The sequence below is a fragment of the Odocoileus virginianus genome, chromosome 22 (genome assembly GCF_023699985.2).
Source record: "Odocoileus virginianus isolate 20LAN1187 ecotype Illinois chromosome 22, Ovbor_1.2, whole genome shotgun sequence".
Classification (NCBI taxonomy): domain Eukaryota; kingdom Metazoa; phylum Chordata; class Mammalia; order Artiodactyla; family Cervidae; genus Odocoileus; species Odocoileus virginianus.
The window spans coordinates 55,517,878-55,535,862 of NC_069695.1; the positions used below are offsets into that span (position 1 = coordinate 55,517,878).

The 17,985-nt window shown below is 51.8% G+C and overlaps 1 protein-coding gene across 5 annotated transcripts in view; it reads right to left on the reverse strand.

Annotated features, from left to right (window-relative positions):
* SLC66A2 (solute carrier family 66 member 2) overlaps window positions 1-17,985 on the reverse strand; it is a 41,779-nt gene that overhangs the window by 2,389 nt on the left and 21,405 nt on the right. For 3 of the 5 annotated variants that reach the window (XM_070453016.1, XM_020875611.2, XM_020875612.2), the window contains one exon: window positions 11,271-11,487. In XM_070453016.1, coding sequence (XP_070309117.1) covers window positions 11,271-11,487 — 217 coding nt within the window. Of the gene's footprint in view, window positions 1-11,270; window positions 11,488-16,952; window positions 16,976-17,985 lie in introns of all 5 variants that reach the window. The other 2 variants (XR_011482790.1, XR_011482789.1) reach the window with 2 other exon arrangements.

The window sequence follows — 17,985 nt, forward strand, 5'->3', positions numbered from 1 at the left end:
GTTCTTATCAGTAAAGCCAGGCGAGGGGCCATGGCCCGTGTCCAGGGCAGTGATCCCCACATCCCCAGCTCTGCCCACTGGAGCATCAGACAGACCACACAGAAGCAGGGCAGAAAGTGGACAGTTCCCCCGACCCGCACTCTTGAAAGCTGGAGCTTCCAGGATCTTTACTCAGGAGAATGGTTCAGGCTGGGGCTCTGAGCCCAGCCCCGATCCACCCTGCGGCCCAGCGTCTGTGTCCAAACAGCCCTGCAACTCTTGCTGGCTTGTCATCTGGGCTCAAACAGTGTTTTAAGACTTTGGTTTTCAGTTAGCTGATATAACTCTGCATTTAAACAGCAGGATTACTACACATCATCAGTCCTTTTTCTCTGGCTGCTTTTGACACTTGACTTTGGTTTCACAGTCTGTGATAGAATGCACATTTGGGACTTGCTGAGTATCTTAAATCTGTACATGGATCTTGCGCCAAATTTGGGAAGTTTTTAGACATCATTTCTTCAACTCTTCTGCACCACTCTCGCCTCTTCTGCATCTTGGGTGACACAAATGTTAAACATCTACTGCTGTCCCTGAGTCTATTCTCCTTTTCTCCCCAATTTTTTTTTCCTGTTGTTCAGAATAGATGATTTGTATCAATCTTCAAGTTCATTGATTTTGTCCTTTGTCATCTCCATTCTACTAATGAACTAATGAAGTATGTTTTCTGTTCAGCTACCATATTTTTCAATTTAAAAATTTTTAGTTATTTCTCTCATAGCGTTTATTTCTCCCCTGTGATGGTCTATCTTTGCATTGATTTCAAGAGTATCTGCTATTGCCCTTTAGAGAATAGTTTACACCAGTGCCTTTAAAATCTGGTAACTCCAGTCCCTGTGTCGATTCTTTGTTGTCTGTTGTCTTTTCTTTTGAGAGTTGTTGAGATTTTCCTAGTCTTCATGGTGAATAATTTTGGTTTACATCCTGGAAGTTTTTAACACTACATAAGGAGACTCTGTCTTGCTGCAATCCTGTGGAGAATGTTTTTTTTTTTTGTTCCAGCAGGAAACTGACATGGTTAAGTTCAAGCTGCAAGCTGTGGCTGGTATTTGGGGACTATGGCTGAATTCAGTTCAGTTTTCAAAACCACTCAGATCTGCACAGCATCGCCAGCAGTCAGTGGCCAGCATGGGACTTGAGTGGTGGTCTGCCCCAAAGGTCCTGGGGGAACCCCTTTCCACGCCTGAGACAGGAAGCTTTCTGCCCCGTGCACCTTTCTGGGCTTGGGGCTGTGCAGGAGTCCAGACTGACAGATGTGGGAAAACAAGATGCGTCCTGTCATACATGTAATACGCCCTCCCACAGTCTGCCCGCTCCTGCACCCAGGGCTGCTCCATCCATCTGGTCCTGTCTGTAGGTGCACCCAAGGGAGACATGGGCCTGGTGTGAAAAGACCTGAGATTGGTAGCCTGGGGAGCATCCATCCTGAGTGCTGGCCTCTGCTGAGTGGTCCCTGTGGATGAGACCTAGGGGGCCCTGGCCGGAGGCTGAGGACCAGGAGGGAGGGTGTCTTGTTGCTGTCCTCTCTTCTATGTGGCATCTTTCCCCACAAACTTGTGCCCCTCTCTCCATCCAAATTCTGTCCTGCTCTGGTGCACCAACTCAGAACTTGAGAGTGAAGTAACAAGTGGCCTGCAGGTGACTCTCCATCATGGACACGGAGGGGACTGGGTGGGACCCCCACAGCGGTGTTTGGAAGGAACAGCAGGTGGGGGCACAGGGACCGCCTGGCAGCAGCTGGGGTCAACCTGCACATGTCGAACACTGGGGAGAGTGCAGAGGCAGGGGGATGAACACAACGTGGTGGGCGAATGCACCAGAGTGACCACTGGGATGAGACCATGTCCACAGCTGCAGCGGGAGCACCGTGTACCTGGGACTGGGCACCAGTGTGGCTGGGTGGCCCCTGGAGGTTGCGGGCATCGTGGCAGACCAGAGCGGCAGAGATGCCGGGCTGCAGGGAGGCTGCTCACAGCTCTCCAGCTCAGAGCACTTCCATTTCAAAGGAAACCTACACCCACAGAGCAAGCATTTCCAGGAGAAGCTCCGACAAGCAACCACAATTTTTGCAAATGGCCGTGAAGATGGGAAGAGAACCAATGTCACAAATGACTCTAGTTCCATCCTACAGAATTAAGAGCTAAGACACAGTCTCCCCCAGAGACACCAGAACTTAACAGAAGACCCATGGACCCTCCCTTCAAAAACAGACACCACATGGTGGCCTGTGCAGTGCCCCTTTTAGAGAGGAGACACTGAGGCACAGAGGTTGGGTGACTCACCCAAGGACACACAGCCAATGCCTCGCAGCATGGGAAGGGCTGTGGAGGGGTGGCAGAAGGCACAGCTGAGCCCGTCCCAGCTGGTGTCCCTCTAGGCCTGAAGGCACAGGTGTACCTTCACCCTAGCCAGTGGAGACGTGAGGTCAACACCGAGAGCTGGGCTCTGCCTGACACTCACGGACATTTTTAGCTGCCCAGATGCCTCTCCTGGCCTTGGCCCTCAGTTGGATCTCACCCCAGAAGCAGGAATCCGACAGCCTTCCGAGGCCCCACAACCAGCCCCGCGTGTTGAGGACTCAGGGCAAATGTTTAATCAAACTGTTCCTGCCAGTCCAAGCACCACCCTGAGCCATGGCAGCCCGTGTGCCAGGTGTGGACACTCTGGACATTCAAGCTCATGTTCCGAACCCCCTGGTCGCTCTGGACCCTGCACCCTGTGGGCGTGTGCACAGGCCCAGACCCATTCTCCCCTACGGTGTCAGGCCACCTGTTACCCTCAACAGCTATCAGGTGGGCGAGCCCTGAGGCCCAGTTACCACCATCCAGCAGGCCAGGGACGTCCTCATGTGTACCAAGGCTGGAGCATGTCCGCTGCACATGGCGGGGTCTCCAAGAAGACCCCTCCTCGACTGAGGGCCGCCAGCCTGGGGTTCGGATGGCACAGGGAGCTCAGGGCAGGGAGAAGCGGTGGGAGCTGGTCTGGGCAGGTGGGGACTGTCCCCAGGCTGCATTCTTCAGCTGGGGATGGGCCGGGTGGGCGGCCCGGGAGCTGATTCCTTTCTCTAGTTTCCTCCTCACCCTGGCCCCAACTCCAGCTGTTGCATCCTGTGCCTGACCCTCCCCATGAGTTTAATCCAGGCTCCCGTTACTTCATTCTTGGCACCAGCATTTTTCCTCCCAAACCGAGCAGCCTGATGACTATTCCTAAAATACTTCTCACCTCGCCCCTGCCCCATCCAGACAACCAGAATGCCTCTCCCCAGCCAGCACCCACGCGGCAGAAGCCTTACTCCTGCACCTGCACCGGCTCCACCGGAGCCCACACATCTGCCTGCCGCTCCTCACTCTTACCTCCGAGCCCGCGCCCACACCTCCCCTCCTTCCTGCCCATCCAAAGCTCTCCCAAAATTCAAAACCTACCCAGAACACAGGAGTAGGTCTTTGTGGCCATGGGTCACAAGGTTTCTTGGGTGTGACACCAAAAGCATAGCAATTTAAAAAAAAAAAGATATACTTCATCAAAATTCAAATCTTTTGTGCTGCAGTGTGAAAAGATGGCCTGCAATGGAGATGTATGCAAACCAATAAGAATATTTAAAGATCTCTACAAGTCAATAAGAAAAGACAAGCAATCAAATTTTTACATTGGCAAAAATCTGAACAGACCTTTCTCTAAAGAGATACACAAACGACCAATCATCACAGGAAAAGGTATTTGATGTCATCAGTCATCAGGAAAATGCAAATCAAAGCCACAGGAGACCCGACTTCACACCCACATGATCAAAAGGTAACAAGTGCTGGTGAGGCTGTGCAAAGGCCAGAATCCCGCACCTCCAGCAAGAACGTAAAATGGTGCGGTCGCGACTCCCAGCTCCACTCCTAAGTGTGTCCAAGACAGAGGAACACACATCCGCACAGAAACTGGCACACAGACAACACTGCTGTTCACAGCAACCCTGCTCACAGTAGCCAAGAAGACGCCAACCCACCCAGACGTCCAGCAACTGAAGAGGAGATCAGCAGAGCTTGACCTGTGAGCACAGTGACTGTCACTCAGGAAGGATGGACACTGGCCGCTCACTGTGGACGGCCTTTGGGAGCATCACGGAGAGTGAAAGCAGCAGAGAGGACCACGTGCTGTGTCATTCCATTTCTCTGATGTGTCCAGAACAGACAGAGCCGTGGAGACAGAAAGCAGATCAGTGGTTCCAAGGCCTGGCCGAGGTGGGGGCAGTGGGGAGTGATCACCAGCGGGCACGAGACTGCTTTTCAGGTGACGAAACGTCCTAAAATTAGACTGGTGATGGCTGCACAGCTCTGTGAATGCACTACAATCCACTGGATGGGGTACTTTAAATGGGTGATGGTGTGACAAGTTACCACTTCATGAAGTTATCTTTGTAAGTTCCAGGGCTTTGGTTGGACTTTGTAAGTTCCAGGGCTTTGATTGGACTTTGTAAGTTCCAGCCCTCCTCATCTGACTGGCCCCTGGGTGTGCAAGTGTGGTGTGCACTGTGGTGGAGGTGTGCCTGCGTGTACACACCCACACATGCACTCTAATGGGCATCATGCACGGCACCTCCACTCATGATGGCAGGCTCACCACGTGTCAAGGACGACATAGAGAACGATGGGTGGGGGGCTGGGAGTGACACACACGTGGCCCTGGGGAGACGCTGCCCTGATTCCCAAGCAGCTAAGGTCCCAGGCTCAAGAGCAGGTCTGGAGCCGGACCAGGTGAGCACTTCCAAGACACTGGACGCTGGACACTGCTGTCAAAGCCAGGAGTGTCCTGGCTGGGAGGAGCCAGCAGCTGGCCCGAACTGCTGCTCCCAGAAGCATCCCCGCCTCACAACACCACACACGTGACCTCCTCCTGGGGCCCCCTCGGCCCCCGTGGCCAGGGCCAGCATTTTCTCTGAACACCACCCCCAACTGCAGGCTTCCCGCCTGCCCCTCCCTCTCCTCGGTCATAACTGGATCCACCGCTGGTTTTCCCCACATTGGCCCCCTTCACCCGCCCCCAGGCTCTCCAGTAATTACTTGTTGGGGAACATCTTCTAATGCAGCAAAACACAGAGGAAAGAGGAAGGAACTTGGCTCACAAGCTGCCTTTCAGGGCTGCAGCGCTCATTAGAGACCTCATTTCAAAGCTTCGTCACTTTCTATTACTGGTTCAGAAGCACCATTCCAACTATCTCTTAACATTCTGTAAAGGGAAATCATTCGAAAGTACCTCCTGCATTTCCTCCAAGGTAGAAGCAGCAAAAGCATGCATGTGAGTGTGTGTGTATGAATATGTGTGTGCACATGTGTGAATGTGTGCATGTGTCTGTGTGCATGAGTGTGGGTGCACACCTGTGTGCATGGGTGCACACCCTCTGGGCAGGTCCCCTGGGAGACAAGTGAAGCTGGACTTTGAGCAGGACCTCACAGCCCCTCCCCTCTTGCACCTCCTGATGGTCTGAGGCTGAGAGCCCCACAGCAGATCAGAGCTGGCCTTGACTGCAGGGCTTCGAGAGTCCCGAGTCCCAGCAGGTCCAGGGCTGCTCCATCTTGGGGGTGAAACAGAAACCTCCCTGGGAGACACCTGAGGATGCTCAAGTCAGTCCATGTGGTGCAGCTGCTGGGCAGTGGGGATGGGGGCAGGGCAGCCCTGAGCCCAAGTCCTGAGTCCAGGCGTGGACACTGGAGAGGGTGGGAGGGCTCTGGTCCTGAGTTCTGGACGGGAGGAGCCAACCTCAGGGGGCTCCTGTGTCCTCGCCAGTGGGGCTGTCAACCGGCCAGGGTGTTGTGGGCTGGGGTAGGTTCTGGTTTCAGGCTGAACCGGCACCACATGCACACCCAGCATGCCGCTTTCTCTCCTCCAGGCTGGGGTGTGGACAGGTGAGAGGCGCTTCCCTCATGACCCCACCCTCCTAGCTTCCACCTGGGAGCCAGCCATCTGCCCGCCAGGAGTCCTGCTGCAAAGTGTCCGGCTGGACACTCAGGGAACCCCGGCCACCATGGCTCAGGCTCCCTGAACCCACAGGCACAGGGCGCTGGCCCTGGGGGCACAGGTCAGACCAGCCTCAGCTGCACAGGGATACCTGGAGTCTCCTTCTCAGGATCATGGAGTCAGACTCACTGACCTTTGACAGCCAAGCCGTTCTGGGTGCTGGGGATACTGCACTGAGCAAGGAAAGAAGGCCCCTGCCCTGGGGACAGTGTGACAGCTTTGTCAGGGACAGAGCAGAGACCGGGTTGGGGCCGAGGGAAGACCCCCGAGAGAACACACAGAGCCCCGGTGCCTGTGAGCTGGGCTGAGAGAAGCAGATGCTGGGGCGGTCTGTTTAACACAGCAGATTCAGACTTGATCCACTGTCACATGAACATCCCTTCATCTTAGAGGTTCTCTCACAGAGACTTCTGTGAAGAACTAATTTTACAGAAAACAAAACTGCACGAGGCTCCACGCCTGCATTTTCTCTCCAAGCACTCAGCCTGCTCACTCACTAAGAAAGAGAGTTGTTCGGTTGTCATTTCTGACTCTCTTGTGACCCCATGGACTGTAGCCCACCAGGCTCCTCTGTCCCCAGGTGCTGGGCCTTTAAAAGCACATAGAGCAAGGTCACCCCGCATGGACCCCAGCTCGATGCCCAGGAACAAGGAGCACACCCCTGCCCTGAGCCCGGGGCCCCGTTGCTGCCAGTCACTGGCAGAGCCCCGCATCACCTGCACCATCAGTTGGCAGGGGGCATGGGCAGCAGTGCAGGATGGCCCCAGGACCGGCCCTGCAGACCCCCCGGAGTCTGACCGTCCTGGGCTTGCAGCACCATCCATCCTCATCACGCCGCCCCCAGAGCCCGCTTTCGGGCCAGCAGCTGCTTGTCATCAAGTCAGTCTCCTTAACGAGGACGAGCGCGGTCTGGAGAGGACCCTGCAGGCGGAGCCAACTGGAGCAGCGACGCATGTCTGGGGCAGACACCAGCCTCCTCCGCGGGCTCGGGGCCCGCTCAGGACCCGCCGGCTGACGGCCGGGTCTCTACCCCACGCAAGGCTGGGGCTGCGGCACCTCCGGGCCTTCTCACACCCCGCTGCCTGCCGCCCCAGGGAAATGCCTCTGCCTCTGTGTCCTCACACCCGCACCCCGACGTCGCCCTCACGCCAGCACCCCAACCCCTCACACCCGCACACCAACCCCTCACACCAGCACCCCAACCCCTCACACCAGCACCCTGACCCCTCATATCCCACACCCTGACTCCTCACACCCGCACACTGACCCCTCACACCAGTACCGCGACCCCTCACACCCGCACCCTGACCCCTCACACCCCTCACACCGACCCCTTGCCCCAGCACCAACCCCCCACAGCCCACACCCCGACCCCTCACACCCACAGCCCGACCCCACACCCCTCACACCGACCCCTCACTGCAGCACCCTGACCCCTCAGACCCCTCACACCGACCCCTTGCCCCAGCACCCTGACCTCTCACAGCCCACACCCCAACCCCTCACACCCCAGCAACCCAACCACCTCACACCAGCACCCTGACCCCTCACACCCCAGCACCCCGCCCCTCATACCCCAGCACCCTGACCCATCACACCAGCATTCTGACCCCTCACACCCCACACCCCAACCCAACCCCTCACACCAGCACCCCGACCCCTCACACCCCACACCCCGACCCCCTCACCCAAGCACCCCAACCCCTCACATCAGCACCCTGACCCCTCACACCAGCACCCCGACCCCTCACACCCCCACCCTGACCCCCTCAGACCACCATCCCGACCCCTCACACCTCACACTCCAACCCCCTCACACCAGCACCCTGACCCCTCACATCAGCACCCCAACCCCCTCACACCAGCACCCTGAGGAGGTGGGTAGGTGGAGTCAGGTGAGGAGGCACCAGGGGAGAGGGGCTTGTGGTCGCAGAGCACAAGACCACATGCATCCCTCACGTCCTAAAGTCAAGACCTCCTCAGACAGCACTGCTCGTCCCCACACAGCTCTCCAGGCTCCCCTTCAAGTGCCAGGAACTTATGCTCATCCTGTCACTCCCGTGGTCACCCCCCACCCCAGCCAGAAGTGGGATGGCCACACCCATGGCTGCACTTCTGCAGAGTAGCCCCAACCTCCACGGTCCAGCCAGGCATCTTTCCAACATCACCTTAGCTGGATGAGTCACTGCAGCCCCACCAGGGACGTGGTACCCACCGGGGCCTTTTGCAACTTTCGCCACTGTGCACAAATTCTCCAAGAATTAGCCCAATTGGCTAGGTACCCACAGTGGTAAATTTTCCATGTTCATAAATGCATCCCCAAGGGTTCTCCTATTTCCCGAAAGTGACAGAGAATCAACTATTTCAGTCCTTCATTAGTTCATTCAATAAATATTTACTGAACTGCTGTAATTTTCCAAACACTGTGTCAGATGTTGGGGAAAGAAATGAATGGGATGCAGTCCATATCCTCAAGGTCATCAGTCAAGCGGATGAACTGGCAAGTTGAAACATGGTTAAGCTGTGGTTTTCCAGTAGTCATGTACAGATGTGAGAGGTGGACAATACAGAAGACTGAGTGTCAAAGAATCGATGCTTTAGAACTGTGGTGTTGGAGAAGACTCTTGAGAGTCCCTTGGACTGCAAGGAAATCCAACCAGTCAATCCTAAAGGAAATCAACCCTGAATATTCACTTAAAGGACTGATGCTGAAGCTGAAGTTCCAATACTTTAGACACCTGATGTGAAGAGCTAACTCACTGGAAAAGACCCTGATGCTGGGAAAGATTGAAGGCAGGAGGAGAAGGGGACGACAGAGGATGAAATGGTTGGATGGCATCACTGGCTCGATGGACATGACTTTGAGCAAAGTCCAGGAGACAATGAAGGGCAGGGAAGACTGGCATGCTGCAGTTCATGGGGTCACAGAGTTGGACCTGACTTAGTGACTAAACAACAATAAGGGAAAACAATAAAATGACAATGGCTTTCTCATCAGAAGCCATGGAGACCAGAAGGAAACGGCACATTTTTCAAGGTCTAAAAGAAAAGAACTATCAAACCAGATTCTACATCAGCAGAAACATCCTTCAGATGAAAGGGTATCAAGACATTCTCAGGTGAGGGGAAAGTGTTTTTAAAAAGCCTGCCATCACCTGATTCACTTAAAGGCTGGCTTCAGAAATTTCTCAGAACAAGGGAGAAAAAAACAAGAAAAGGAATATTGGAGTAGGAAGGAAGACAGAATATCATAAGCAAAAATAAAAGTAAATACAATACAATATTCCTCTTCAATTTTGTGCATTATGCTGATTGAAGCAAAAATTATAACATTATCTGATGTTCTAAATACAAATAGAGAAAATATTTAAGAAAATTATAAGTGGAGGGGAACATTTTATGTATATAATATATAATGTATTAAATACATCATCAAGGGAGGTAAAGTTTCTACCCTGCATCCAAAGTGGTAAAATGATGACACAATTATGTGATAAGTTCTATACGCATATTACTTAGACAAGTCACTAAAAAATCTGTACAGAGAGACACACTCAAAAGCACTATAGATAAATAACCACTAAATAATAACTCCCCCTTCTCACCTCCTCCAGCCCCTGGCAACCACCATGGTACCTTCTATGAATTTGACGACTCCAAGCTCATATAAGTGCAGTCACATAGTATTTGTCCTTTGTGATTGGCTTATTCCACTGAGCATCGTGTCCTCAAATTTCCCTACTGGAACCCATGTCAGAATTTCCTTCCTGTTAAGACTGATTCATTTTCCACTGTATGGACGGACCACGTTTTGCTTATCCATGCAACCATTGATGGACACTTAGGTTGTTGCTATGTTACGAACATGGGCTTACAATATCTGTTCAAGACCATGCCTTCAATTCTCTTGGTTATACACCCAGAAGCAGAATTGCTGGGTCACATGCACGAGACATAAGAAACTCCAGTTCAGTTCCTGGGTTGGGAAGATCCTCTGGAGGAGGGCATGGCAACCCACTCCAGTATTCTTGCCTTGAGAATCCCATGGACAGAGGAGCCTGGTGGGCTACTGTCCATGGGGTCACAAAGAGTCAGACATGACTGAAACAACTTAGCACGCAGTAGCTCCATTTTTAATATTTTGAGGAAATGCCACACTGTTTTCCACAGAAGCTGCACCATTTTGCTTTCCACTAACAGAACACAAGAATTCCAATTTTTGCACATCCTCACCAACTCTTGCTGTTCTTCTGACGGTCCCCATTTGAATGCGTGAGAGGCAGTGTCTCTGCAGTTTTCTTTTCTTTTTTTTTTTCCATTTATTTTTATTAGTTGGAGGCTAATTACTTTACATCATTACAGTGGTTTTTGTCATACATTGAAATGAATTAGCCATGAATTTACATGTATTCCCCATCCCGGTCCCCCCTCCCACCTCCCTCTCCACCTGATCCCTCTGGGTCTTCCCAGTGCACCAGGCCCAAGCACTTGTCTCATGCACCCAACCTGGGCTGGTGATCTGTTTCACCCTAGATAATATACATGTTTCGATGCTGTCCTCTTGAAACATCTCACCCTCGCCTTCTCCCAGAGTCCACAAGTCTGTTCTATACATCTGAGTCTCTTTTTCTGTTTTGCATATAGGGTTATCGTTACCATCTTTCTAAATTCCATATATATGTGTTAGTATACTGTAATGGTCTTTATCTTTCTGGCTTACTTCGCTCTGTATAATGGGCTCCAGTTTCATCCATCTCATTAGAACTGATTCAAATGAATTCTTTTAATGGCTGAGTAATATTCCATGGTGTGTTTCTGCAGTTTTCACTGTATGGGTCTTTCTCCTCCTTGGTTAAGTTAATTCCTAAGCACTTTACACTTCCTGATGTTATTGCAAATAAACTGTTTTTGCTCCATCGGGAAGTGCCTGGACCTGTTCCTGGTGGTGTCAAGCAGAAGGAGCTGCTGTGTCGTCTCTGCATTAAAAGGCTTGAACCTTCTGCCTTCTGGAGACATCTGTGGACCCCCACCCCATCCATGGCTCGCGGTGAGCTGCTTCACAGGAGGCTCTTGGCCTCCCCTCACCTGCTGCACACAAACTCACCTGCTTGAGGTGAGGAGAGGACAGGAGACCAATGAGCAAACCGAAACTGCCCGTGAACTGGCAGTTTTCCTAGTAGAAGTGACCACCAAGCAGCCATACCTGTACATCTGATTTCTGCCCCTACCTCATGCCCTCCGTGGACTGGTGGCGGTGGTTGCGGTAGAGCTGCGGCACACCCAGCATGGCCTCGGTCAGCACGGCCAGGAAGCCCAGGGTCTCCACAAAAAGGGCCGAGTCAATGGACAGGTAGGTGATGTAGCCCGCCACGCCAGTGAAGGCCAGGACACACTGCACATAGTCCGCAAAGCTGCTCCAGTGCCAGAAGTAGTGCGGGTCGAAGTCTAGGGCAAAAGAGAGAGACATGAACTGGGGGTGGGGTCGAGGGCGAGGCCAGTGTGGGGAGGATGCGGTCAAGGAGGGAGAGGTCAGAGTAAGGAGGACGCAAGCGAGGAGGGCGAGGTCAGTGTGAGGAGGACGTGAGGGAGGAGGATGAGGTCAGTGTGAGGAGGACGTGAGTGAGGAGGACATGAAAGAGGAGGGCGAGGTCAGCATGAGGAGGACACGAGTGAGGAGAATGCGAGTAAGGAGGGCAAGGTCAGTGTGAGGAGGATGAGAGCGAGGACAGCGAGGTCAGTGTGAGGAGGACACAGGTGAGGAAGACGTGAAAGAGGAGGGTGAGGTCAGCGTGAGGAGGACGCGAGTGAAGAGGACGCGAGTGAGGAGGGCGAGGTCAGCGTGAGGAGGATGTGAGTGAGAAGGCCGAGGTCAGCATGAGGAGGATGTGAGTGAGGAAGACGTGAAAGAGGAGGCCGAGGTCAGCGTGAGGAGGACGCAAGTGAGGAGGACGTGAACGAGGAGGGCGAGGTCAGCGTGAAGAGGACAAGTATGAAGAGGGCGAGGTCAGCGTGAGGAGGGCGTGATTGAGGAGGGCGAGTTCAGCGGTAGGAGGACACAATCGAGGAGGGTGAGGTCAGCGTGAGGAGGACGCGAGTCAGGAGGCTGAGGTCAGCGTGAGGAGGACGCGAGTGAGGAGGGCGAGGTCAGTGGTTAGAGGACACGGGTGAGGAGGGCAAGGTCAGCGTGAGCAGGATGCGGGTGAGGAGGGCGAGGTCAACATGAGGAGGATGCGGGTGAGAAGGTTGAGGTCAATGTGAGGAGGACGTGACTTAGCATATTCAGGTACTTGAAAAAATATCTGTCCCCCAGTCCTAGGGCTGCAGGACGTCGGCACAAGCCTGGACGGGAGAATGGTGCCCAGAGAAAAGCCTGGCATCACACATGTCCGCCCGCCCCCAGGGAGGGCTCCGGGGTTCACCCTGGCTCCGGCAGGCTGCGGGGTCCACATGACCACCTCCCCCATCTTATTCCCTTCAGGCTGTCACTGTCTCCAGTCTGCTGGTCCCCATCCCACCGTGTCACAGGCAGGTTCAGCAAAGCTGTTTTAGCCAAAAAAATTCATCCATACAAATGCCAGAAACGGAGCACAGCGAAGGGCAGAGGTCACCCCGTAGGTGCTCAGTGGCACCGGCACCCTGTCGAGCCCCTCCCTCAGTGAACACTGAGGACAGGACCCCTCTCTGAATGCATGTGACAGACATGCAGGGGAACACGAAAACCAAACAGTGGGGTTAAGATGGGGGAGAGGGCGTCCCTGGGAGTGTGAGGTTCCCAGAGCCTGGCCGCCACCTGCCAAAGAGCTCGGTTACATGGTTGCCATTTGCCAAATCTGCATAAAGATCTATGTTTACACAAAGAAAATACAAAATTGCATTTTATGTAACTAAACTCATTTGTGACAAAAAACAAAGACTCAGATAAATTTAAAGAATTCCTTTTGAAACACATAGTCAGATGAGCCTTCACCCACTTTCTGCCCCCAGCACAACAGACGGAGTAGCCGCCTCCCATCAGCCTGGCACCCTCGAGGGCCCTGAGCAGGCATGGGGTCACGCAGGAGGAACCTCATGCTGGCAGATTGCCCTGCATGTGCCAGCTCCCAGGACTCACTGCTCAGGGACCTGCCTCTTCCGAAGGGTTAGAACCAAATAATTCACTTCAAGAGTGGCAACCCTGGTGGCTCAGTGGTAAAGGAGCTGCCTACAATGCAGGAGACTCAGGTTCAACTCCTGGGTTAGGAAGATCCCCTGGAGAAAGGCATGGCAACCCACTCTAGTATTCTTGCCTGGAGAGTCCCACGGACAGAGGAGCCTGGTGGGCTACAGTCCATGGGGTGGCAAAGAGTCAGACATGAGCAAACAGGCACACACAATGCAAGAACCTACGCGACAAGAACATGGATCTTTTTACGGTGGCTAATTGTGTGCTGAGCTGCAGTAATGAGCCTAATTCCTGCTGTTCGGGTTTATAGACCTTCAACCATGTGGGTCAGACTCCACACTCCAGACGGAACTCAGGCATCACCGCTCTCAGATTATTGCCCAGCAGTCCCGCCACCTGAGCACTCACTGCTGCAGCTGTGATGACAGTGTGATCATCGCAACCACCAGGACTGCTGGGACGACCCACCCCAGCAGTAAACCCGACTCCAACGCAGAACCAGAATTCGCCTTCTGCAGCTGAAGCCCAGGCCCACCGGAGGACCACACCCAGGAACCAGCTGGCAGCCCAGGTAAGAGGGCGAGCGGGGCAGGGGGAGGCAGGCGGGACCAGGAGGGGACACTGGGTGTGGTCCCACAGCATCACCAGGCTCCGCCTCTGAGTAGGGGTGGGGGGGCCTAGAAACAGTTATGCAACTGCCTACAGTTCTACGGTTAGGAGCCACGGGACCAAATAGACATGGTTTGAATGAATAACTTAAGGGTGTTTTCTCAAAGGGTCCTAATGATTATAATGAGACATCATCATCAATAAGCATGAATTCCAATAAAGGAGTAAACCTGCCCAATTCAATGCTTGTTTGACAAACAGCACTCAAAGAACAAGATCCAGGAGGCTGGTTTGTGCCTCCAAGGCCAGCACCACTTGGTGACCGCTGAGTGCCCTCTCTAGGGGTGCAGGGGTGTCCTCCCTGAGGACAGGAAAGGGCATGACGAGGCGGGATCAGAGCTGGTCAGGGGGAAAGAGGACAAGTCACAATCAACTCCCACTTCCCGAAGCCTGTCCCTGCTGTATCTCAGGCAGAGAAACGTCTCTTTCAGGAGCTCCACGGACCACTGTTTCTGACGTTCCAGGGAAAAATACTAGCACCTGGGAGCGGCTGGCCCCTTCCAAGAGGATACATCATCGAAACATGAGAGGAAGGAGAAAGAATCTTCACATGCATTTTAACAATATCTAACACATATCCAAGACAAAAGAGGAAGGCAAAGTGTGATGAGATCAAGGAAACCAACAGCCCCACAGATGACCAGCTGCATTTCCCAGAATTAACCTCAAGAATGTCTAAAGCCCACAAAAACATCCACCATTCAGCAAACTAAAATTCACAATGTCTGACATCTGATCAACAATGATCATAGAAAATGGTAACTAAGTGGGTGAATATATATGATTTTTTTCTTATCATTTAAATCTTATTAACAGATAAGGCTCCCCTGGTGGCTCAGATGGTAAAGAATCCTCCTGCAATGCAGGAGACCTGGGTTTTATCCCTGTGTTGAGAAGATCCCCTGGAGAAGGTAATGGCAACCCACTCCAGTATTCTGGCCTGGGAAATCCCATGGACAGAGGAGACTGGTGGGCTACAGTCGAAGGGGTTGCAAAGAGTCAAACATGACTGAGCGACTAGCACACATACACACACACAGGGACTATTTAAACAAAGAAGGACAATGTAGCAGTGGGTTTTAGCACATGTAAAGTTAACCATTTAACAACAATTACACTAAGGTGGGCAGGGTCTAAACAGATATATGTGTTTCCACTAAGATCAGGACCAAAGCGAGCAAGTTCACTCTCATCACTTCTAATCAACACTGTATTGGAGGCACTATCCAGAGCAATCAGGCAAGAAAAGGGGGGAGAGGAAGAAGTAAAACGATTCGTATTCGCAGATGACATGATCTTCTTATCAAATATATAGGGAACCCATTAAAGCCCACGAAAACAAGCAAATGAGCTCAGCAAGATTGCAGGCTATCAGAGCAACTTATAAAAGTAAATTGCATTTCTACATAGTAGCAGTGAACAATCAGAAACTGAAGTTTAAAAGCAATACCTTACACGATACCATATACATACGAAATACTTAGGGACAAATCTGACAACGTGCAAGATGGGTACACTGAAAACTACAAAACACTGCTGAGGGAAACCAAAGAAGACACAAGTAAGAGGAGAGCCTACGGAGCTCCTATGCTGGAAGTCTCAATGCTGTCGTGTCGAAGCCTCCAAGACCAGCCGCGGGTCTGGTGATCTTCAGGGGGACTCACCCAGCATGCCGGCGTAGTCCCAGCTGTGACACATGGCCACAGGACACACAGCTGAGTCAACGAAGGGAAAGGCAACTGGGCAGCGCCCAGAGGACTCCAGCTATGGCTTCCAGGAGCCTCTCCTCCTCGGATGAGCTTTATCCTCCAGAAACAGACAGAGACCAGGGGAGCTCATCAAGGCCTCAGTGCCCAGAGTTTTTACTGGGGGCTGGTCACATGACACCTTCCACTTAACACACACTGAAATTCCAAACTTCCAGAAAGACAACAGGTGTCCAGACAACTGAAGCACAAAGAGCACCTCTCGCCAATTCTGGGAACAACGGGAAGTCTCCCAAAATCCAAGTTCCCAGACATCACTCGGGGGCCCACTGGGGAGGCAGGCCTTTCTAAGGACAGCAGCCCCAGGGTGGCTGTGGTAACACTCTCTGCACAATCATAATGATGACTAGTCTTCCCAGATTATCGATTCAAGATAACCCCAACCAAAGTCCTAGCATGCTTTATGTAGAAAGTGACAAATTGACCCTAGAATCCACGTGGAAATGCAAAGCACACAGAACAGAGAACAAAGCTGGAGGACTAACACTACCTGATCCCAACCTCAGTACCAAGCCAGTAATTAGGACAGTGTGGTGCTGGCACAGGAACCAAGAAATAAATCATCAGAACAGAGTCCAGAAACAGACCCACACACAGAGAGCTGACTTCTGACAGAGATGCATAGGTGATGTAGTGGAGGAAAAAGGCAGTCTTTGGACATCCATACGCAAAAGCAGTAAAGTTGAATCCACACCTCACATCAGAAAGAAAAAGTAACTTACAGTTAATTAGATCACAAATCTAAATGTGAAACCTAAAAGTACCAGGGAAAAAAAACAGGGAGAAACCTTTGCGGCCTGGAGTTTGACAAAGATGCCTCAGATCTGACACCAAAAACACAATCAACAGCAGAAGAAATTAATAAGCTGGGCTTCATAAAAAATTAAAAACTTTTGCTTGTCAGAAGAAATTACTAAAAGAATGAAAAGACAAAGCACAGACAGGGAGAAGATACTGCAAACCATGTATCTGATGACAGGACCTGTATCTAAAATATTAAAAACTCACAACTCAATAAGAACAACTTTTAAAGGGACAGAAAACCTGGATACTTCACCAATGAAGATTATAAGGATGACAAACAAGCACATGAAAAGATGTGACATCATTAGTGAAATGCAAAGTAAGACAACAATGAAATGCCACCACAGACCTATCTGAATGGAAAAAAAATTTTTTTTAAAAGGTCCATACAAAGTATTGATGAGGATGCAAAGCAACTGGAATTCACACACTGCTGGTTGGAATGCAAAATGGTACAGCACTTTGGAAGACAGTGCAACAATTTCTTTAAAAATTAAACATACACTTACCATATGATCCAGCCAGTCCACTGCTAGGTATATACCCAAGAAAAAAGAAAGCACATGTTCATATAAGACCTGTACACGAGAGTTCATTCACAGCAGTTTTATTTGTAACAATCAAAAACTGGAAATGATCCAAATATCCATCAACCCGTTAATAAACAGAAAACTTGTAATATAACCACATAACTCAACAATAAAAAGGAACAAACTGTTGATACACTCTACACTGTGGACAAATTTCAAAACAATTATGCTCAGTGAAAGAAACCAGACAAAACAGTATGTACTGGATGGTTCCAAATTCTGGTAAAATTCCAGTAAATGTGTCAAATTCTAGTAAATGCAAATGAATGGTGACAGAAAGCAGATTAGTGTTTAGGGTAGGCAGGGGGTCACAAAGAGGAAAACTGGGGGATGACCAGCATGTTCACTGTCTTGGTCTGGGCAAAGGTTGTACACAGGCCCAAACTGACTAGAGTTTCACACTTTGATGTACTTATTGCATGCTGATCAGACCTCAGTAAAGCTGCTAAAAGGAAACAGAGCTACTTGAGTGGACAGGGAGTTCAGAGGGGCCTGAGGAGCAAGGGCAGGGGGACAGGCCCTCAGTCTCGGGAAGCCCACCCTCATGGCTGAGTCTCAAGAGCTGTACGTGGGCTGGATGAGACCTGGTGTGGCTTTATCTGCCAGTTATCTGGGACAAGGAAGGGGCCGGCTTCCTGGTTAAGGCCCTCCCGGGTCTCCCTGACCATCTCTGCCGCTCGGGCTCCCTCAGGTGCAAGGATGGGCCCCTTGTCCTCACACGAGGGAACTGCCAGCATCCCAACTCTGCCCCATCACAGCCTAGGGCAGCAGGTGCCACCAGCATCCTTGAAGGTCTCCACACCCCGCGACAGAGCCCCTGGCTGCCTCCGGACAGGCTTCTTCCAGGTCACAGAGCCAGGAGGGAACACTGCTGGAGCCCATCCACCTCTCTGCCTCCTGGACTTGCAGGTAGCTAAGGACACCTCCAAGGGACATGCTCTCAACACATCCT